Source organism: Megalops cyprinoides, chromosome 17, assembly GCF_013368585.1.
Source record: "Megalops cyprinoides isolate fMegCyp1 chromosome 17, fMegCyp1.pri, whole genome shotgun sequence".
NCBI classification, from domain to species: Eukaryota; Metazoa; Chordata; class Actinopteri; order Elopiformes; family Megalopidae; genus Megalops; species Megalops cyprinoides.
In genome coordinates, this window is record NC_050599.1 from 27508512 (window position 1) to 27532602 (window position 24091).

Consider the following 24091-nt stretch of genomic DNA (forward strand, 5'->3'; position numbering starts at 1 on the left):
CCAGGTTTTACTGGATGTCAATCAGATCAGCAGACTCATTCTCTGTGCACGGCACTCTGTTTGTGTTCCACGCTGTCGTTTTCCCATGTTTTTTTGTTGTTTCTTTTTTGCGCGTCCAGGGCTCGCTCGAGTTGGGATGGAGGTCACTTTTGAAGACCAGGGCAGGGCGAGCTGTTGGCAAGGAGCTTTGCCTTCCCCTCCGGTCTGTCCAATAACTGCATGAAAGTTCCAGCTGTGACCACTACTCAACAGTGGAAAAAATAACATTTCCCCCCCACTTTATTGTTCTTTCGAGGTCTCCTAGGGGGGTGCTGTTGTTCATGTGCCCATAAGCCACAGTTCTCGCCCAGGGTGGTAGTTTGCCCACAGCTGAGGGGTAGCACTTTGATTTCTTACATATTCACTTTTTTGTTTGTTTGTTAGCTTTGTGGATGGAAGTGAAGTTTTTGCAATATTTAGCGCTTGTTGTTAGCTGTAACATCCAGTGGTGTCGCTTGCCTTAAAACTGCGGCCGCTGTGGGCAATGAGCTGTGTATAAAATAGTCCCCAGGTGGCATCAGAAATGTCAGCCAGTGCGTTGTGTAATTGCCAGTGTGTCATGTGACTAACATGACTGCATTGTGTGATTACTCTCTGGCTCACAGTTGATGTTTACCTGAAGGCACTTGTTTCCATGGCAGGTAGTGGCTTCCCTTCTCCAGTGATTTGACGACAAGAATCAGACAACTTTCTTCCCTGCACCTTCCAAGCTGCCCTCTAGCAGGCCGCCACAATGGTGATGGTGTACCGTGGTCAGAAAACAACGAGGAGAGAAACGGAGGATGCGATACCTTCTTCCAGCTGTCCTGTTGCACGTAACTGAGCGGAGGGGAAGTGTCCAGTGTGCCCAGGTGTCAGTGCACCCCAGGTCCAGGTATCAGTGAGCTCCAGGTGTCAGTGCGCTCCAGGTCTCAGTGTGCCCCAGGTGTCAGTGCAGATCAGGCAGCAGAGCACCAGGGCAGCAGAGCAGCAGACAGACAGTGCGGGTTTCCCCATGGGGTGGGAAATAATTTCTTTAGAAATACAAAACAAAACAAAACATTTTTTCTTCAATGCTTCTGGGTATTTTTGTGGGTGGGGGATGGCGGGTGGGGGGTTGTAATTGCTCCTGTTTCAAAATCATACCCTGTTTACAAACTATTTCCATTTTGTGTCTGTTTTTTTCCTTGTCTTTACAACAGTTTTTAGAAGTTGCCAAGAACAAAAACAAGAAAAAAAGAACAAACATAAAAATAAACCCAAAGGAAAAACAGTTGGGAGTCTGAGCCTGGGTCCTTGTGCTTTCAAAGGTCTTCACCCATTCTGGGCCACAAATCAATCTATTCGGTGTACCCCACGCAAGGCAACCCAGGGGTGATCAAGCACTCCCCATCCTCAGGAGCGTTTATGCAAATGAAGTCATTAAAAATGAGTGGATCTTCCCTGTTATTTTTGTATCATTTTCACTCGTCTCGTGTGGTTTTGTTCTGTCTAGAGCCCCGGAGCTACTGCGACCCTCTCGGCGGTTTCGGCTGCTGGAATCTTTGGTAATTTTACACGTTGAAGGTCCGAGTGTGCCCACTTCTGCATGGTGCCAGTGCCGGGTGGATCGTTCCATTTCCTCTGCTGAGGAGTGAGGTCACCTTCGCCGGCTGAAAAGGGCCAGAGGCAGGGTGACGCATAGCCGCCATATATGGGATTCTGGGGGAGGAGCCAAGGACCTCAGATCTGAGGGGGGTTGGGGGGGAAGGGAGAGGACAGAACAACACGATTCAAACAGGAATTTAGCACGGTTAGTTATCTTCTGTCTAATAGTATTTATCTTCTGCTATGCGAACTCACCAGAAAACCTAATGTCTTGTCCCCATATGCAGGTGTTATTCTGTCAGCTGAATGTGTTTCTTCATTTCAGCCCACAGTCACATCTTGTCTTTAACCCCTTACACAGTTCCCTTGACTAATGCAATGCTCATGGCTACATGACAATGCCATGATGACCACAGCGAGATGTGTGTGATGTGTCTACTTACTGTTTGGTGGAGGGTCTCGACATTCCCCCTCCTCAAGGGTGACATCATCGATAGCGATGTCCCCCTCAATCCCCGGTCCACGAATACCTTCAAACACCATCTGCAAAAAAATGAAGAAAAAAAATGCAGAAGACAAATGTTCGCCACCACACATTCTGTCATCCATCTCCAGTTCTGCTGTCTAAGACTGGGGCTGAGTCTGCAAAGAGGCATATCTACTGTGCCTGCATTTCATATAGTAGGTAAAACACATTTAACGGAGGTGGGTCTGTCTGAAGTTTCAAACCTGTTCTCTACACAGCACACCAAAAGATGCCATTCGCTGGGCAAGCTAAAGTCTAAAGCCCTTGTCAATGCCACTTATGGTACTCTTGTTTTGGCTCGACAGGGCCATTCAAACTGTGCTGGTTAATCCTCACCTGCTCATACTGCTGAACACTGCTTTACCAATGTACATCTTCACATAAGCCCAGTGATCACTGAATTGGATGAAGAGTGTGTGCAAGAGCTTGGAATGTGTACTGCTGTCCTTGATCCAATTCATCACTCAAAGTTAAAGGACACACTGTAATGGTTAGACCACAAACCCCTGCAAAGAGTATTTTGGCTTTATTGACTTTTGAGGGTATTTTTAGAGTGTATTTTTCAAAAGTGCATGGTGGGTTACAGCATGCCTCCTAATAACAGGTCATTGGCTCTGCGTGAGGAGAGGGACAGCCGCCCCTCAGCTTAATCGGTCAATTTCACAGGGGTCTGTGTGCTGTCGGCTGTTCTGTACAGACCTCCCAAAATGGATCCCTCCCAGAAGAACTGAAATCAAGGCTGACCTTCTTCCAAACTACGGTACTGGAAATTTTGCAGAGCCAAAGGCCATCAACTGATTTACCAAAATGAACGCAGGGTCCAGTCTGGGCTTGTGTGCTTTATGTTCAGCGCGAAACTACCTATTACACGAGAGAAAGGACGGTCTAACCTTCCCCACACTCAGCAGAAGCCATAAAATGATAATTCATATGTCTGATTAGGATTTCCACCAGGGCACTGATGTTGGATCTCTCAACTGCTCTCTGGTAGCTTTGGAGTTCAAAAACATTCACTGAGGAGGACTTGTGATCCAGAGAGTGATATTGCCTTTATGTGAAAAGAAACCCATCGGCAAAATGCACAATAGAGATAGGTAATAGGGCCGCCGCATCATTGGCTGTGGGATAAAAGCTTGGTACCTGCTGGTGGCAGAGTGAAGGACCTGGGCTTTGCACCAGAAGGTTCCAGGCCAGATTCCCAGGTTGGTTGCTGTCTACTTGTGCATTTACTGGAATGTTCTTAACCTTAAATTGTTTCAATAATTATCCATCTGTAAAAATGGATTATTACCAAAAAAAGGTGCGTAAACTGCTGTGGAAGAAGCCACAGTGCAAATAAGTAAATAGTAAATAAGTGAATAAGCTACCGGCATCATTAGGTGGTCAGTGTTCTGAGTTGCTCCCTTTTGGATCTACATTTGTTTTCAGCCAGTTGTTGCCTAGCAGTGGTGGATAGTGAGTTATACATAGGGGAGACAGCCATAGTGAGATGAATTCCAAATCGCTCAGTTGTGTCTAACTAGGTGGCCTTACATTTGAGCACTTTAAAGTTTTATTTATAACAGATAGGGCTTTTTTAATTGAAGTCAACTGCTTTCTTCAAGATTAAAACAAATTCTTTCATGTCAAGTGCATAAAAGCACATCTATGACATTAGATAATGTCATTAATCATTTAGACAGGTCTCAGCTGAGTAATGCCTGTCATGCTTGTCAATGGAGGAAAACAGACATTGTTTTGGAGGCAAGGAGAAGGGGCAGGTGTGACACACCCACACAGGTGACACTCACCTGAAAGGAGGATGTGGGGTGGATGCTGACTTTGGCCTGCCGCCAGCGCTCTCCTTGGTTACCGCTGAGGGACCACACTGGGCTCTCGGGTGTGGTCTGACCCTTCTGCCTCAGAAATGTGTTCAGCGTCCCTGCCGGGAGAGGACTGGGAGTTACACCCATGTGGAGTAAATGCCAGGATTTTACACAGAGAAAATGTGTCTTACCTTTGCCTGCAAGTGCTGATCCAGGACCAGTTTCATTGTTTTAGCTCATGGTGATTATGGTTAGTAATGTGGTTGGGGTATCTAGTCCTAGATCAGCACTTACGGGTAATTTCTACTTCAAGCCTTACAGCTAGACATTTTACTGACTTAATGCAAAAATGAATTCTGCATGACAGGGGGTTTCCCTGTCTCCAATTCCCCCAATTCAAATAATTATTCCCTCTCACCAATAGTCACAGAAGTCAACCTCTTCTGAAAATCACCTTACACAAATAATCAATTAACAAAGTGGATTTGCTTCATTTGGTTCAGAGTTAGGGGGTCACACAACATGAGTACAGTTCTTTGATTCTCTTCAGTTACAAGACTTCATCTTCTTTAAACTTTCTTTAGACTGTGTTGAACATAATATTTCAGATTCACTCATGATTTTCAGATTTCATGACATCATTTCAAAATATACAGTCCTGCATATACAAGACACACATAAGAAAAGCAAAAAATCAAATGAAACATATCAATTTTCATTTTGTACATGTATTTGTAAATATATTGCTCAAAATACTGTAACAGCACATCACATTTTTGTCATTTAGCAGATGCTCTTATCCAGCCAATACACAAGGTGAGATATTTTAAACCACATTATATACTATATGCTTAGTTGTATATATTCATGTGGCAGTAACTGATAACTACTATATACTATAACTATGTAATATCTTAACCACTGATACGGCACATTGTGTATGTCAACAGCACTTGGCCCAGTGTGTTCTACAGATGCAGACATGGTCTGTACTAGAATAGTGATACGTTGAAGAGCATTGGAGGAATAACCTTCCCACAATGCCTGCGGGTGTTCTGGGAGCACCATGGGCACTTTAGCAGAGCCTCTGTATCAGCAGCAGCCAAGATGGTGGTCAGTCCTGGCATTGTTGACCTGAAAATCCCATCACCGGCCTCACAGTTCCAATTAGATTTAGCCATTTAAAATGGTGACAGGAGCTCATTAGTCAGATGAGGATGGAAGACAGGGCTCGCTCCCTCCTGTGAGATAAACTGTCTTGTGATAGTGCTGCTTGATTCCTCTGACCTGATCTGACCTGGTTTGGGCCTGTAGAGGGAAACGATGGCGTGGTCTCTCTCTTCACACCGGCAGGTGTTTCCTCACCTCCTGACTTGTAAGTGTGATAGCACTGACTGCATGCATACCCCTAAGTCGTGGAAAAGCCCTCAGGCTTGGATACCCATGGCTGACTCTGCCAAGTGGTTTATTATTAGGACTTCAAACACATCCGCTCTGTGAGGCATGACCCCAGATCAGCCTCGCGCTCAAAAAGCTTGGTTAGACCACACATTTGACAAAAGACTGGACATCCGGAGTCAGAACATGGTCCTCTCAAAGACATAATAAATTAAAACTGTTCCAAATGGGTGTGTGTGTGTGTGTGTGTGTATGCGTGTGTGTGTGTGTGTGTGTGTGTGTACATGCAGGAAGAACAAGGGGCATCAAGTGCTTGGCTCTGTAGAATGTTACAGTTTTGATGTCTGATGACATGTACAGACATAACGCTCAAGCTGAACTCTATGGCCCAGGTTTGATCCCAGATGAGCTGTTTGCTAACAATGACCCGGAGTCTGCATGAGCAGAGCAAACTGGCTTTATTCTGCCAGGAATAGCAGGGTAGGGTTCTCTCATCTTACCATTCTCAGGCACTCCACAATTCAACTGGCACCATTTTACCCCACATTTTAAAAAGCAAGGCTTAAACAAAGCAAGGTGCCATACTGCTCCATAGTGGATGGAGAACAATTATTGTTCTCAACTGAGCTCAAAACAGCCTATAAAACCAGGGAAGTACTGCATCCACCAATGACTTTCAAATTCCCAAGCACAGTCAGATGGAAGGAGAGAAAATGACCTTTTTGGAAAAAAACAACCACCTCATAAACTCATCTTGTCAAGAGCAGCCTTACTTAGGGACAGCAGAGTGCAGTGGAGGGTCATATTTTGACCTACAAGATCATCTGACTGCAGTCTCCAGCCCCCTACAAGCTTTCTTGTACTCACACAGAAAGACACCAAAATGAATGTTCTCGCATCAAATGAGAGTGCTCAGATTACGGACAGACTGCTGCGCTGTGGGGACTTTCTCTGGGGTGCCTAACTACCCAAGCCCCTTACACATATACAAACATGTTGCCGAATTAGAGCCGATGGGACTCGACTATGTGCGGATTCAGCCCAGCAGGTTCCCTCTTTCAAAGCTGAGCTTTGATTTTGATCATTCTAAGCATGCACTCCGAACAAGAAGACCTATATCTGTCAGTGTCTGCTGTCTCTGAATGGTTAGTGTAGGTTACTTGTGGTATATTCTCTTTACAATGTTTGCTCTTACATAAAAACAGCACAATCTGTTTTGGTCCCACTTTCAAGTGTGAACCTCTGATCTTCAGACTACTTGGCCAGACGCACCTGCAAAGATAAATTTTAAGCTCTTTGGCTGAGTGCAACTACTTTTCAACCTCTTGATCTTCTGAAATGCTGTCACTTTCTGTGGGTGTGAGGTTGACGTCCTTATCATTGTGTGCCTGATCATTAAAAAAAAAATACACAAACACCCAGAATTACTGCTCCAGCACACAGCTTCCCTTTTGATCCTTCTAAAAAGAGTGGTTGTCCGGAGGACCTCGGCAGAAGACCTTAACCCACCAGGATTAGCGTGGCGGCTCTCCCTCGGCCCGGATCAACCGGATTTGCGAAGAGGCAGAACATGGTGGCGAGCTCGCAGTGGAGGTCAGAGAAAGGTCGGCGTCACGGCAGAATGAGCGTTGCCTGGCCACAGTGGAGCAGGGGATGGTGAATCAGAGGGAATCGGCACGAATGGCCATTACTCTGTAGTGTTTTTATTGAGCTGTCAGAGGTGCCGCGCTAAGAGCACACACTGGGACAGGAGACGTATGCCCTTAACTCTGGTGGGAAAATCTCGCTGCGCTGCAGTTTCATGCTTTAGCCTTTCAGTTCACAGATGCAGTTCCTTATTGGCCTGCAAGACTCAAGAGACTGCAGAGTTTCTAATGCTGACATTTCTCATCTGAGATGATTGGGACGTATTACAAAATCAATGACACACACAAAAATAAAAATAAGATATATTCTCAATATATTATTAAAAAAAATTCAATATATTTAAAATATGTAAATAGTTGCCATTTTGGTATATTGCAATATTTTTTTGTTGTGTATTAATATATTTTAAATGGAGCAGCAAAATATGCTTGGGTTGACAATTGATTTTACAAAATATTTCATATTTATGCGGGACGACACTTTTAATCTACAATACACAAATGCAATGTAACGTACGTATGAACAGCAGAGACAGACTCTTCCAATTAGAAGACAGGGAGGAATAAGTTTTGACCTTTCTGACAAAGCAATACAGTTTTCCCAGCTGATATAAGGCAAAGCTGAACTGAAGAAGTTTCACTATGGTACTGAACAATGAGTCAAATTAGCACACTAGACTAATGCAACCTCAGTGACCCTGCGGTTTTCAGCAAAACCAAACAGCAGAAAGAGTTGTCAGCCAGGAGATCTCTTTTTTCCTATCAACAAGCACAGAGCAGGGCAAGCTCTCGATGCTAATCACTTTGGGCCTCGGAGCTCGTTTCAGGCTGCCTTGCATTTCCAAACATAGAGAAATTACTGAACCGGTGCCTTTAAGCATATCTAGGTTAATACAACGCTTCACTGAAAGCAAGGTGCAGCTCACCACTGGAGACTGATGGGAAAATCCAGCCCACACAGGGGTCATAGGTCACATGTATCCAGAATGAAAAAAAGAAAAAAAAAACATTACAATTGTTGCGAAGGAGTCATAAGGGCAATGTACTATTCAAACATGTGGTGGAGAAGGTGCAACACAACAACTGACCTTTTACTTGGCAAATTCTGTTGCTTAGGAGACAATGCTCTCTTTTATGATCTTCTCATTTACTATGTAGAACAATGTACTATCTCAGTCCCCCTGCCTAAGTGTGATTTCTTGATCCCCCTAATGCATAATTTTATGGTAATGTGGTAATTCTACTACAGGTTAAGTGGTAGCATTCTGTTTGGTATAATCCTACAGTAGGCTGTATTGCGTTGCACTTATGCAACTGAACCAAGTACACACCTGTGATCTTAGCATTGTGTTCGGCACTGATACATGTTTGAAGATGATTAGTAGTGTCTCGTTTGTGCAACTTTTCATACCACTTCACTGGATGCACTTTATAAGATGCTGTGGCTAAAAGCTTGTGCTAAATGACTAAAATGTAATGTAAAATGTAATATAATGTACTGTACCTGTTTTGTACTCAGATCTCATGTCATTCAGCAGGAGTCTGATTACATGAATGAGTACAGAAATAATGAGTCAGCCAGCTAATATTTTAATGTTGTCACTCATTTATCTGGTCTCACAAAGCAAGCAAAAAAAAAAAAAAAATCTTGCCGGGCTCATTACCATGGCAACACATCCAGGGTCTGTAAACCTGCTGAAATTCCCCTTTCCCACCCACCAATCAAATAAGATATTCTCCGCACTGCGGAATAGCATTACCATTAGGGAGAGATAGTATTGACCTTGGAGCTCAAATGGTGAGGGGAGCTTTGCCTGTTGGCTATTACAGTGTATTTAAAACAACGTTTAACATATAGCTACATATTTAACATGTTAGAAAATATTAACAGTTGCTTTAAATACGCCATTTAAATGAACACTATAAGGATGTGCGAATTTATTCTGAAAAGACATGGACAGTCCTTCACAATTCATAATTATGACTTTAAAGAACTGAGGAAAAAAGGAGGCGTTCACCTATAAGCCAATTCAGTGAGCATAACTGTGAAAAGTACCATCATTTCCAAATAAATCTTTAGTGGATACGTTACTTAAATCTCCAGGCTAACCTTTGAGATTGTTCACTCCATTTAATGTCATCCAGTCTCACTCTCTTAGTTGGTGGTGAGGCAATCCTCATTAACTGTACCAAATAAAAGGTGATGCAACATGAGCCCATTTTCTATGAATGGCTTAGATGTGACTGCAATGGCTAATGCAGTGGTAACCAGGAGCAGATATAGCATACTGTGTGTTGTTAAATGCAGCATGTTAACTCAATTTATGAGGCACTGCTCCTAGAACAGTGTTATTACTCCGGGGCCATGACGGTAATGGTATCGACTAGTAACAGAAGTAGGTTGGGATGATTGGATATAATGGTGAATAACTTATATGCTCTAGCAAACACTAGCTCTGTGCATATATTAATGAAGTGGACACTTGCTATTTCATTCCAAACTGGCTACAATTGTTTCTATGTGTACATGTTAGAGCTCCTTGTTATATTCCCTTTTAGACTTGCTGACTAGTGAGGGTGAGGTGCATTCCTCTCCTTCCTATTTACTTCCCTGGTGAGATATTTATACATTTCATATGGATGGCCCGTTTGAATCTACAAGCCCAGCTTTAGTAAGCTTGATCATTTTAATGCTAAGCTGGCTCTGCAAAACCAGATAACTGGCTACTGTGGCCTAGTCTGAGCTCTGTCAAGCCACGTAATACAAACTGTTTATGACTCACTTAATCCTTGTTTCTGGAAAAAAAGGTCTTGCTGAAGCAATCAGCCATCTAAAAATACAAGTGGATCATCCACTGGTAACAACACCATGGGTTAGATGTGAAAGAAACAGTTTCTGAAGAGGACTACACTCCCCACTGCTTGCAGGTTACCAGACTGGTTCCATGGGCCATTGTGCTAGTGTGTCATATAGCTTATGGATCTGGACATGTGACCAGGAGGCTGCAGGAGAGATTCCTAGATGGGTGCTACATTTACATTTTATTGCTTATCAGATTCTCTTACCAGTGCTACATAGAAGACGAGTGCATTTTACAACATATTTACATTGCTGACATCAAGCAGATGCTCTTATCCAGAGGGACATACAAGATGAATACATGTAACACTACGTTTACATTGTTGACATCCATTTGAAGCCCTTATCCACAGTGACTCCAGACATCAAGCACAAAGAGCATCCTGAAAATTGACACCGTTACTCAAATGAGGACACCACCATTCACACATGAACAAGAGCCTGTGTCAAACATACAAGGCTGAGATGAATGATGTACTCCTGGCCCAACTGGCAAGTATAACACAATATACCTGACAGAAGTAAGCCACTCCAACACTGACCCAACACATACCCAGGGCCTCTTAATGTAATGGTATGATGATGGCAAAAAATACCCCCCCAATGTCCTCCCTAGATGGACTCCCATTGGTAGATTCCCTTGTCTTTGTACGACCGAGTCTTCGTACAACAAAGCTGAGAAACGGGACTGCTGCTTCAGAAAGGCACACTGAAAAAATACCCTGTTCAGTAAAGAGCAGATAAGCAGCCAGTTAAGGGAGGGAAGCCTAAACTACTGACCAATTAGCAGTTAAATGCACCCTAGAAACTGTTGTGCTTCACCTGACCACTTCAGTGAACGCCCAGCCAGGATAATGTGCCAGAAAAGGTAGACTATGTAAGTGACCACTATAGGGATGTCTGCTTTGCCTTAGTGCATGAATAATGTACCAGCTCAGCTTGCTGTAAGTACAGAACCCTGCTACAAGCAGGGGAGCGATTCCCCAAGCTACCAGTCTGCTAAACAGAAGGCTACATAAATATCTATGTCGTAGCGCAGTGACGGGAATCTACGCAGAGGCAGCGCAACTGCGAACTTGGCACTTTATGCATTAAGATACAGAGGAAAGGCTGTAGATTGATAAGAAAAAAAGGAGGACTGAAAACAGCCAAGACCGCCAACACCTCATCAATATTAATTCACCTAATCCCGCACTGCTTAATCCGGAATGTGACAGAAGTGGTAGTCACGGCAACGCAGATGAAGGCCGCAGCCGCACGGGGAGGGGTAATTCTCACAGGCACGTGCTACGTTGGGCCAATTACGAGCAGGACGTTTGAGCGCAAATCTAATCAGTGTTTTCCTGACCGTCGGAGCAAAGGGGCCAGGGAACATACAGCTGGGGGACTGTGTGCCAGTAGGTCTGCTTTGAATATTTATGGCAGCATCAAAAATGTATGAAAGAAGACGGAGCATTATTAACAACAAAACCCCAGAGACCAAAACAGAACAATCAAATTCCGTTTGTTTAATCCCCTTTTAAAGGCACATAGACTTTTTTCTCCTACAATGCAATACAAACAGCAAGACAAAAACTACATTTTAGGTACTTCTTCGGTCTTGCTGCTGTGCACCACAATGAAAGAAATCAAGCAGTTCCACAGAAATAAGTGGACAACATCGCAGCTATAGTAATGGGATTAATGTAAATCACAAATCTCATATCATCTATAGGCACAGAATGTTTGCAAGCAGTTACACATATTAGAGGGTAATTATATTCACGGTGTACCGCTGCCTTCAGCAACAGCTCCCCAAAGCTGGATGGGAACACATTGTGAGAGACTTCCTGTTTTGGAGGTCTCTGTGGAACTGAAGAAGTAGGTCACAGTTCTTTTTTCCCCCTTCAACCTGTGGCAAATCCCCCTGTAATTATTGAGAGGGATATTATCTGATTCCTGCTTTTAGGGCAAGGACTTTCTGAATGACTTAAGTGATCCTGATTCATGTTTTCACTGGGGTGCTCTTCATACTGTGGAACAGTAAGAGACACATCTGCATTGAAAGGAACCGCACCACTCACAGGATGTGAGAGGAGAGTAAAAATTTGAACCAGCTGCAGCCAAAAGGCAAGGAAACCACGCTGGACTCCAATGCATGTAATTAAAGAACAGACTAAGAAAAATATATACTCAAATACTTCAAATACTTGCTCACCCCCCAAATGACTCATGTATTTTTACCTAACTGTAATGGACAGTTGTATTCTGTACAAGACAGTTTTCCACAACGGTGGAGACATAACTTCTGAAGTCTAAAACAGTTCTCAGGCAGGCTTTAAGTGTATTTTAAGCATGGAAAGGATCTAATGCACATCAAAGCAAGAGAAACAGACTTGTTCTTATCGGCATATTCATCATCAGCATCGTCCTCAGCATCAACATCATTTTCATCATCATACCCAAGAGACAGATAACTTGCCGCACCACGTAGTCACTGTAAGCAAAAGCAGGTGCTAGTGCTTGTGTAGCCCTTACAAAGTGCCAATGGGCCTATTCCACTCTGGGCAAACCCTGAGCCCCCCTGGAGGGGGGGTTCTTTTGGGCCCACTCCTGTCCTCCCCTCAGTGGCAGCCACTGGTGTGTGGGATGGGTCTGACATGTGAATGTAGTGTAGCTGGTGTGGTGCATAAATGTGGAGCGGCTAGCTTACCGATGTGCTTGCCATACATGTGGTAGTAGAAACTGAAGCAGTAGGCGGGGCCGGTTGTCCCGTACGGGCTTTTTGGGGCCACGTTGAAAGTGGGGCTCAGCAGTCGTGCCTGGTCGCCCTCCAGACGGGGTCTCGACGTCTCGATGTACATGTAGAACCCTGAACGGAACACACACAAGTTATCAGTGAAGCAGCACAGCAAGAGACCCCACCTCCATGCAGTTCAGCCTGACAGGTAGAGGGGCAGACAAGTAAACTGTGGCACTAGTGCACAAACACATCCCATTGCATGGAGAACTCTCATGTCAGAGGTTCTAAGTGTTGCCTTTGTTAGGAATTCACCGAGGGGGTGATTGTTTCTGCCTTTAAGGATTTCTTTTACATACACTACTGCAGATAAAGCCATTGTTCCTTCTCCTGCTCTCATTGCAATTTCATTTATTGTGTGTGTGTTCACATGTATGTCATTTAATCAAAGACACAGCAGTGGAGGAACACAAATGTTTCCAGGACTGACGTCAAACCGTTTAAACGAACGACACCAATGTTTATAGGAATGATACGTGAGATTGAGAGACTGGTCTCCACTGCTGTTTTCTTGGTGAAAAAGAAGTGAAAAAAAGCTCATCAAAATTACCAAGAAAATAATGATATGACTAACACAACTGGATTCCAAATTGAAAACATGAGCTTAAAGGAATGTAAGTACTTTACAACTATTTTAAAAGTTGTGCATTTTTGCACTTGCACAATGACAGATGACAGAAATACCTCAGAGATGACTCAAAGATAATTACCCCTCAAGGCTGCAAATTACACAAAAATGCAGCAATGATGAACAGGTAGATGGCCGTCATGATTAAGATGGTCAAAGATGAAAAAAAAAATTCAGTCTAGATAAGCAGGGCGTTTCTTATTAAAAGAAGAAAGTCCCTACTTAAAATTGTATTATCAATTTTTTAAAAAAGTCTTCTCTGCTTTTAAGGGTCAAATTTCTGTAACGAATGCAATTCTTCGCCTGCACATATTATCACATATTATTTTTAGTCACTCTCAAGCAGTATTATTTTTGCCTTGTTTCTCAAAAACTGGCAAGCCTATTTACCTCTCATGAAATTCAAATTTGTGCCTTATTATTTATTGAAAATGTATCACTGGCTTTCAAATACGCTAAAAAATTCATTATAACATGAAGTCACAAAAAATGTTTGCAGAGTGCAAAGATTATAATTGCATTGCTTTCACTTCTACAAGAAACGGCACAATACGCTCGAAATTATAAGTATGCATAAGTGTGGCCGGAGCAACAATACCTGGACTGACTGTCCTCAGTGAAGCACTAAGAAAAGTACACATTATATCTGCTGACAATTTCAGGAATAACTGCTTCTTGTGTGACCTGTGAAGAATTTACTTATTGCATTCACTTTAAAGAAAACAACAACTGACTGCAACTTGGACACTTCTTTGACACCTGACTTACTAGGCCTAGTTTGTGCAGATGGTGACATTGCTCAGGGCGGAAAATGGAATGCCTTTTAATTTACATCTGAAGTTCAGTTTTAACTGTATTATCCCACAATGTGAGGTTAATTGTCCTCTAAATGCTTAAAAAATAGCAATGTCAATATATGCTCAATACACTTAACAAAGAAAGTAAACAGTAAATAAGTGTGTTGCAATTCAGCACATTCACAGATACAGTACAAAAGTGTATGCAAAAACAAGCCTTATACAGTCTAATTGTTGTGAGTACAAAAGAATACTTGTATCTGTTTGTGTTAATCTTTCGCTGGAAGAGTCTGCCCCTTGCCAGCTTTTATTATCTAATTTATTATCTACCGTTCTATTAAATAATATGACGTTACTGTGGACAGTTATTTAATTGAAATAATCCCTCATGGTCAGATGACTGAATGATTGTAGTTGTGCTATTTTCTGAGTGCACACTAGGGGCAGTGTTGAGAATCAAGCAGCCACTGGTTGTGAAACATTCTGGCACATTCTGGCTGAGTGCACCTGTATAACTCCTACATGGCTGCCCCATCCTTGCTTGCCACTCAGTAATGTTGACTCGGCACAGTCACACAAACTGCCAAAGATGGATGGACAGGAACTCATTTGAGCCAGAGTTCCCATGCAATTAAATTTTCTCTTAATGTCTTAGGGTCACAAGTTCCTTCAGTAACAAAACAGCCATATTTTGTCAGATATATCATTTCTGTACTACATCTTGGCTGATTGAAATGGTCTCAAAAATGTCAGATTTTCAATGGTACATAGTTATGTACTGTATCTCTATGTACACATACCACCCCCCCCCCCCCCCACACACACACACACATGCACAGATACATATGGGTATGGCTGTAAAGTTTTGATATGCCAAATACTTGTGAATACAGCTGCAGTTGTGAATCAGGTTTGTGCCAGGGGCCACCTGTTGTTTTTGCAGATCAGATGAGTTGTGCACAGGTAACTTTCAACTGTGGCAGGCATTCTCGTTTGCAACTTATTCACAAGTGTAGCATGTTCCCCTGGTCCTCACAATATTACCAAAAAGTGTCAGATCAAACCTTAACAGACAATGCTGTAGATGGATATGTAAAATTTTTTCAACAAATAAGCCATTTGAAAGGGAACGTGCAACTTTCCACTAAGTATGAACAATATCACATCCACACATATTAGCACAAATTGCTCAAGTCAAACAGTAGAGGACCTATTTTCCTGGTTAAAACGTTGATACTTTTGACTGAAAACCAGCCAGACATGGTGAATTTGTCAGCTTTGTGGACCACGAAAAAAGCCTGGAATCCACACTGACTGGGACTCCAAAGCAAATGACTTTGTTATACCTCATTACATTAGCAATATTTTTAAAATTCAAATACAGCTTCTGTCTACCTTTCCACATGACTACATTTTATTTGGCTGATTTGAAAATTCCAGTGTCAGCTTCAGTCTGCATACAGACTTACACAATCACAAGAGATGAATTCCCAAAGAAATGATGATCCATTAAATCATGTTTCATTCCCTTAGCAGACACCCTTATCCAGAGCACCTCACACAGCATACATTAACACGTTACCCATGTAGACAGCTGAATGTTTACTGAGGCAGTCCAGGTGAACCACCACAGAAGCGGCCCAGATGGGAATTGAGCCGGCAATTCTTGGGTTACAAGCCCAGCTCCTGACCACTACACCATCCTGGTCTACTCTTCCTTTCCACATACCCAAGGATCCATCCTCCACTTCCCGAAGCTCTCTGTGAAAGCCTTCCCAAAAAGCATACATGGGTTCCCACTGGCTCCACAGTCAGTGTCCAGCTCTTTTTAATGATTCACTCTGTGTTTATTTGGCAGGCCCTCTTATCCTGGGGCGACACAGGTAATATTGGGGAGTCTGGTCCTAATCTGTACATCCCTGACACCAGCTGCTTCCTGAAAGCTGCCGAAATTAAATTGGTGCGAAGCAGGGAGGGGACCGCTGCTCGGTAATAACGACCTCTGACATAAAAAGAGGGTTCTTTCACTTTCCTCCAATGACACTGTTAAACCCACTTGAGGAGAGGCAGAAGGTAAGTAATGGTACTACTTCCATTAAAGATTACCCCCCCCCCCATCTAATGGATAGCACTTTCCTTTCTCAGGAAAACTATGCACCAAAAAACCTCCCAAATGAACCTCACTGACACTAACCAGCCTTAGAATACCTAACAGCCTACGTAGCTGGAAAGCACTTCCTATCTTGTCGTGCTCAAAGTTTGAACTATCAAATGCCCTCAGAACTGTAACAAATGGAGTTGGAACTTTTTAGAACATCTTACTATGCCAGAAACAAATGAGGGGCAATGAAGTACTGGACAATGTAATTTTGGTTTCCGACCCTCAGGTTACTGAAGAAATGCATTATTTACCACATTGGCCAATGCCTCATGCTCGTAAGACACACTGTAGCTTAATCACTTCAGCGTCTCTCTCCCGCGGGGATGCAACCAATTAACTTGCTGATCTTTTAACAGCTTCTTTTTGAAATTTCAATATAACAAAGAATGTTCTCTATCTTTCACTCCCTCCCTCTCACTCTCTCTCTCTTGCTCCCTCTAATTCCCTCCTACTTGTTCTCCTTCCTAATCTCTCCTCCTTTCTACCCCTTCTTATTTTTCCCCTCTTTTTCGAACTCTAACTCCCTCTCTCTTTCTCCCCTTCTCTCAGTCTGTTTTGCTCTCCTTCTCCTTTATCTGTCCCTCTCTTTCACTCTCTCCCTTTCTTGCCCTCTCTTCTCTCTCTCCCTCTCTATTTCTCCCCCTCTCTCTCCCCCCTTCCCTCTCTCTCCTTCACTCTCTTTCTCCATCTCTCCCCCCCATTTCTCTCTCCCTCTCTCTCCACCTCTCTCTCTCTATTTCTCCTACAGGAAGCCCTTGAGCGCCCTGCAATGACAATGTCCATATTTGGTCGCGGCCATCTTCTCCTGACACGGCAGCTGGGATGCGCCTGCAGAGACCCCCGTGGACTGTGAGGGTCTGTAGCTCCGCCTCTGCCCCTCCGCTCCCACCCCTCCGCTGGCACCTCTTTCACACACTCGCGCCCCAACCTTCAGTCAAACAGGCCTGGAACAGTCAACACTATGCATATCAGCCCTGAGCAGCCAAGTTTGTGGGCCGCGGGGAGCGTGCACATGTAAATTTAATGTATATGTTTAGCATAATTGCCACACTGCGGGTTGCGTTACCGGCTGTGGCAAACTCTGCAGAGTGGAAAAAAAACACGCCAGTGGAAAGGGGGCACCGGTGACATTCTGTGGCGAGTGCCAAGGTCGTGTCTGTACCACTCTGCCTGCCCACAGCCTTTCCCATGATGCCTCACGGCCCGACCGCCGGGCTGCACGGCCCCCTCAGTGAAGCTCATTCATTGCTGTCTTTGTGTGACATCATATTGCTGTATAAAGCAGCTCTATAGCACGAGATAACGTTCTGCTGCTGAGAGCTGATTTGTATTCAGCTTCTCTCTGCTGCATCACCTGCTTTCTGAAAGGAGAACGACTGGAGGGATGCAACAATGGCTACATCTGTTCAACCACAGAGAGAGTGAGAAAGGGAGAAATGGAGAGGAGAGGAGGAAGGGCGAGAAAGAGGAGGCGAGAGAAGGAGAGGGACAGTAATGTGGGGAGGTGAGAGAAAGAGACAACAGAGAGACAAGAAAGAAAAAGGGAAGAAAGGAAGAGAAAGAGAAATGGTAGAGTGAAAGAGAGCGATAGGGGAATGGGAGAAAGCGAGAGAGAGAGGGAGAGAGGGAGAGAGAGAGAGACGGCACAAAAACCCAAGCAATCAAAAGATACCGAGCCGAGGAGAGAGAAATGATTTAGGGGGGGGGGTGTCCTCGAGGGGTCTGATCCTTCCCTGCGATTGTGCCTTTTATCGTGATGCTGGGAGGGACTCACCCTGCTTAGACCCACTGCGGTCGCTGCTGGGCCCAGTGTTGGGTGTGTACTTGGTGTCCCTGGTGGCGGCGCTGTGCCGGGTCCAGTCGAAGTCGTCACTCTTCTCCTGGGTGAACATGCAGATAGGCTCCTCCTCAAAGCTGCAGTGGAACTCCCCTGTGGACCAAGAGCCATGCTATTATGCAGGTGGCAGGTCATTTGATCAACAGTGTGTGACACACCATGCATTAATAATATGCAGCATGTCTATTTGCATATTGTGGCAAACAAACAGTGTGCCACAATATGCATTTTTACACGTATTAAGTAACAAGGTCAGTATGGGGCAGTCATCCCTGTGGACCAAGTATAAATTACTGTGAATGTATGGCACATTGGGGATACTGTGATGTAGGTGGTTTCAGAGCACACTGAAAAAAAGAACTGTAAGCCTGTTTTGACAGACTGCTATAGAACAAGGGTCTCTCATCAAAAACTCAAATTTATAAGTCATTTATTACTGCTCCTTAGAGAGGAAATTATACATATTTCTTTGTACATTGTATTACTTTACAACAACATGAGCCACAGCGGATGTAGTTTAAATGGAAGAGCAGTGATACTTTGGCAGGAAAAAAATAATCACCTGGTGTAATTAGGGGTTGCTAATTAAATGTGATCAAATTATGCTTGATCTGAGGTATTGAGAGATGCCACAATAAGACACCTTGCAGTTATATTTGTGAAACAATGCAATACAGAAAAAAAATGCAATCTTGAGCAACCCGAAAAAAATGTAAGTGAGAGAAAATTTATGGGAAGAAAAATAACAAGGGCTTCACTACTGAAAGCCAAAGCATTAAGAATGACTCATTACACAAGTAAGACATTTCAATCCTTAATATTGTCACAGAAGCGCAGATGACTATGGAGAAGCAAACTCAAATCGGTATAACAAATATAAGGGTTTAACAGAATAATACACAAAATGTGTGCATTGATTTATTGAATTTGCTCACAGCAGGATGTTAAAAGAGCATGATCTGCTGGTTTAAGGCCTCAGTAATCTCCTGATCATATATGCTGTCGCCATGCCTGGCCGCCACCTCACAAACCCCTCTCTAATCTCAGACGCTGTGGATGGACTCAGCCTCCTATGTGAAGAGTGAGGTTGCCATTTACACCTTGTCACCGAAGCTGTGCTGCACACAGGACAGCCAATCCACATGTTGACATTCGCGACGCGTCTGACTCCATGGCAACAAAAAAAGACACATCTGCAGTATGTGAAAGTGGTTTTTGATCATCCAGAGAGCTGGATATATATCCAGAGCTGTCATGCTTCAGATATCACTATAACGTAATGTTTATTATATCTAAATTACCAAGTAAAACATTCATCAAGAAAAAACATACCAATGAAATATACTTACTTAGATGTGGGTTGACAGGAGCTGTAAAAGAAAATGGATAGGACATTTATTAGAATACAGCTAAACCTTTTTTCTCCTTTTGAAACAGTAAAAAGTGATGGAGTATAAAGCACACATTCATGGCCCTGCATTCAATATAACTGCATTAAAAAAATCAATACCTAAGTTCATGGAGAGCATTTTGTTTGTCCCTGAAGCATTTTGTAACTCTGAGACTAATAAAATGTTTACAGACTCGAATGTCCCGCAGCGGAATCTTTTTCTGCTTTATCACAGTGGGAGAGATTTATGGGTTGCAGGAGGGGAAACCCACACAGAGACTCTTAATTGAATTCAAAATCACCCTATCTGTGCTTAGCACGAACCTCAATCAGTGCCCTTTAAAAGGAGTGCTGCAATGCATTCTGGGAGGAGAGGTTGCAGTGGACACAGTCATATTCCTACACACTCTTGTTCTCTCTTTCTAGCTCTCTTGCTCACACACACATATTCACACATGCTCAAACACACACTCTTACTCTCTCATATACACACAAAGACACACACATAAATTCACACATGCGTAAACATCTTCTTCCCTCTCTCTCTCACTCACACACACACACACACACAGACACACACAGACACACACAGACACACACACACACACACACACACACACACACACACACATAAACAAAGCCATTTGCACACCCTAACTCACACACACACACACACACACACACACACACGCACAGACACAGACACACACACATAAACAAAGCCATTCGCACACCCTAACTCACACACACACACACACACACACACACACACGCGCACACACACACACACACACAATCTTTCTCTGTTTATCTTATTTCTCTCCCTCCTTCTCTCTCTCTCTCTCTCTCTCTCTCTCTCACACACACACACACACACACACACACAAACCCTCTCTTTCTCACATACACACTCATACATACAGACATACACCTACCCCAAACACACGCACTCTTGCTCTCTCTCTCTGACACACACACGTATTCACTCACATAGATACTTACTGTACACATACTGACACTCTTTCACACATTATGCCTTGCGTTGGAGTGGCAACCAGGGGTTAATCAATCTGACACAACATTGACAGAACAGTCAAGGAGAATGATTTAGATTTAATCCTCCCAATAGTGCAAAAGGGCCTGGGGGTTAAACCTGTAGGAGAGGTGAGAGGTCATAGTGTATGCAAGACTGCTATGGACAGTGACACCATATTCTGGAACATGTGTAGATGTCATGACTGGAAATGGCTCATTTACAAGTCATCCACTTTAAAGCTACCTTTTGAATATGAACAGTTGGCAAAGCTGCACATTTCCATAAAAAGTGTTAGCTGAGCCATTTTTAACCAGAGTCTGAAAAAAAGCATACATCATCTCGTTTGTAAAACAAATCGATGCTGACATTTTCTCGATGGCGGAGCAGAAGCTTAAATCTGGGGATTTTATTCACCACATTTTCTGGCCGGAAACCTTTAGCATTTAACAGATCCGAGAGCGGACAAAAAAGCCAATTAACGCCTTTATTTTTGCTCAACCTTCCCTGGATCTGAATGATAAACCTTTAATCAAACGAGCTCCCCCTACCCCGCCAGAGGCACCTGGTGCAGAGCACGGCCCCTGAGGGGCACCTTCGCCCACTGATTAGCTGTTTACCCTCTGTGGCCCCAAACCCTCCACGCTCACACGCACCGTTAGCCTGTAATGGAGGTTAACGTTGGAGAAACCTTTAAACTTTCATTAATTCAGAGTCTGGCAGGAATCTACAAACAACAAAATGGGAAGGAGTGTTTTGTGTGTTTTGCCATAATGATACACATCTCAGGCACACAGTTTGCATAAGTTTGCAAACACTATACAGTTGGCTGAAGGGATATGTATATGATAATGATATGACTATTACACATTTCTGAAAATGTTTTTACAGCAGTCTGGCTGTTACCTCACATAACACACTGTGGGGCGTGGGAGGGCCAAGGGTCCCAGAGGGTCCCAAACTAACGAACAGAATGGATTTGCAGATAAAGGTATTGATTCCTGCGTCTGCTCACACATGCCAACTGATACATCTATAGGCTTAAGTGAGACAACAGAAAGATCTTGGAATATCCACTTATTCACAGTAAGGAAATGGGTAAACCCCTTTCCCATTAATGCACAAACCACAAGGAAATAAATGCTTTTGTTCAACCAAATTCAAAACTGCTCCAATACTCTGATCTGGGAAGGTATTTTACCTAAATTGTTGCTCTTTCTGTTTGGTTTGAAGGTCAAGTTTATTTTTAAAAAGAGGGCCCCTTGAATGTTAATGAAGCGCAAACAATTATCATGGTATCCCTTCGGCATGTTCAAGAGCACACAGCACAGGGACAGACGAGCTCTCAGCCAGCCAACCAGCCCCGACTGCCGTGAGATTACCAGGCTGCGGCGGGCCTGAATTATTCAAAACCTACTGCAGCAGTGTTCAGGAGGGGACTTTGGATATGAATTTACAAAAAAATAATAAAAATAACATTGGGTTTGGGTCACGTCTATTCAAATATTCAAAGAGCTTTTGATGTTGCCAACCTCTCGCCTGGGGTTCTTTCAAAGCATCGAGAATACTAAAGGCAGGCATGGAGTCTGCTGCATCTCCAGACCCATTCACAGAGCACAGTTCTCAGAAGAGACCCTTCTACAGGAGACCCACACTGAGTCAGGACCATTTGGATACAATGAGTAAGGAGACAGGGAGTCGCTTACTGTGAATTTCAGTTCCTATCACACCTGATGCAGACATGCAGAAATAATAAAATCCAGGCAAAGTGTTGATTTGGACGGACACTGTGAAGCACTTATATGTATATATGTGTATATGATACTGATTCTGTAGGATATATATATCTCATTCAAAGCCAATCTCCTTAGTGCTTGCTTAGTTAAGTACATCCAACTAAATGATTCTTTGAGTTTCTTTTTCTTTTTCAAATAGTTGTTCAGTTTTTCAAGGAATCCTAAAATGAGTTTCTGGATGATCACAATGTCATCTACTAACAATATGGCAAAAGGCAGCCCTGGTTTCCCTGTAACTGTGAACTGTATTTGCAGTTTAAGTATCACAGTTAGAGAATCAGTAACTTTTTAAGTATGAGTAAAAGAACCAGTAGTCACATTATCAGTATCAGCTTCATATTCAGAATCAGTATCAATGTAAGAATCAATATCTAAATTAGAATCAGTGTCAGTATCAGAATCTGTAATAGCATCAGATTCAGATTCGGAATCAAATCATAATCCATCAGAGTCAAAATCTGAATCATTATCAAAGCACAGTGTAAATAAGAACTGAAGAAAGCTACATGCTTACTGCTGTACTTGATCATCCTGACGGTAGAGTCGCCCTCCCCGAACCGGGTGATGGGGGTGAGGCGCACCTCGTAGGCCTCAGGCTTGATCAGTTCGGTCAGGTTGTAGGTGATCAGCTCCCCTGGCTGGATCAGTCCCTCAACAGGAATCTCCTGCTCCCACCACCTCTGCTGCCCCGTCTGGCGAGGAGGACAGAACAGAACGAAACAGGATAGAATGATGCCCATAAATTGAAAATAGCATTTGTCAAGTACAACACTAAGGCATCATTTACAAAAAATGACAAACAACTAAATAATTCAACTCTGAAATCCATTACAATTCACCCACATAAACAGCAATACTTGTGGTTCAGTGTGTTCTCTGTACACCTCTGCTGCAGGAGTGGAGGACAAATGACACAACATACAGTTTGAGCCTGTGGTTCTCAAACTGTGGGGACCCTCTGGGGTAGGGAGTATCAACTAGGCTAGGGGGGCACCAAACAAGAGCTTAACTGTTTCCAAACACAGCATTGTCACATTAAACCTAAAATAAGAATGAAAATGGGAATTTTAATAGTGCATACTAAACAAGAATTTTATTTGTCTCAGGCATACAGTGATACAAAACTAGAAAAAATTTGTCTGTTTAGCTGCTTTCCTACAAGAACACAGTAAAATACTGTAATATCTTTTCCTACATGTGTTGCATTTTTTTTGTTTGTGTTGTACTCTGCTTCACTTGTAGGTTACTTTGGATAAAAGCATCTGCCAAATGAATAAATGCATGATGTAAATGTTTTTGATCCCCATTCATACAGGCACAAGCTTCACTGCTTTTTCCCATATGCCTCTTTCCACACACATCAGGGAGAATCTACTGGGAGGGTGGAAACCTGGATTCAGGGTTAAAGAATTTACAAGTGGCAAAAAGTGGGGAAAAAACAAGCCGCCCAAAATGTCAAATGTGAAAAAGCTAATTAACTCTAAGTAAGAAAGTGCAGTGGTCCTTATAGGGAGCATTTTCATTATTGGACAAAATATTTTAATGGCACCCGTTATATTTAGAAAAATCTTTCATTGGGAAAAGAAAATGAATCTTACAAATGAAATAAGAGATTTTTTATTGCAGGCTCTCGACACAAACAAGGCTGGCCCCTCTGCAGCGGAGAGCTGGCCTCATTTCTGGCATGGTGCTGTGTTTGAGCCTCACAAGTGTGAACTGCTGCTCCCGGATCAGCGGGAGCCTCTCCCAGCCACTCTGTGGCCCAGCTGCCTGCCAGCAAGGGTGCGACTCCAGTTCAGCCAGGAGGGAAGCGGGCACGGCGCTCCCACA

General features: G+C 43.3%; 1 protein-coding gene across 2 annotated transcripts in view; it reads right to left on the minus strand.

Moving 5' to 3' along the window:
• Nucleotides 1-1484: 1484 nt before the first annotated feature.
• The window catches only part of LOC118792259 (MAM domain-containing glycosylphosphatidylinositol anchor protein 2-like), a 140925-nt gene continuing 118318 nt past the window's right edge, over nt 1485-24091 (minus strand). For both annotated transcript variants that reach the window (XM_036550065.1, XM_036550064.1), the window contains exons 11-17: nt 22776-22953; nt 19392-19412; nt 17980-18135; nt 12533-12691; nt 3922-4052; nt 2049-2148; nt 1485-1746 (exon numbers count right to left, since the gene is read on the minus strand). In XM_036550065.1, the coding sequence (XP_036405958.1) occupies nt 1658-1746; nt 2049-2148; nt 3922-4052; nt 12533-12691; nt 17980-18135; nt 19392-19412; nt 22776-22953 (834 nt within the window). In that variant the 3' untranslated portion in view covers nt 1485-1657. The remainder of the gene's footprint in view (nt 1747-2048; nt 2149-3921; nt 4053-12532; nt 12692-17979; nt 18136-19391; nt 19413-22775; nt 22954-24091) is intronic.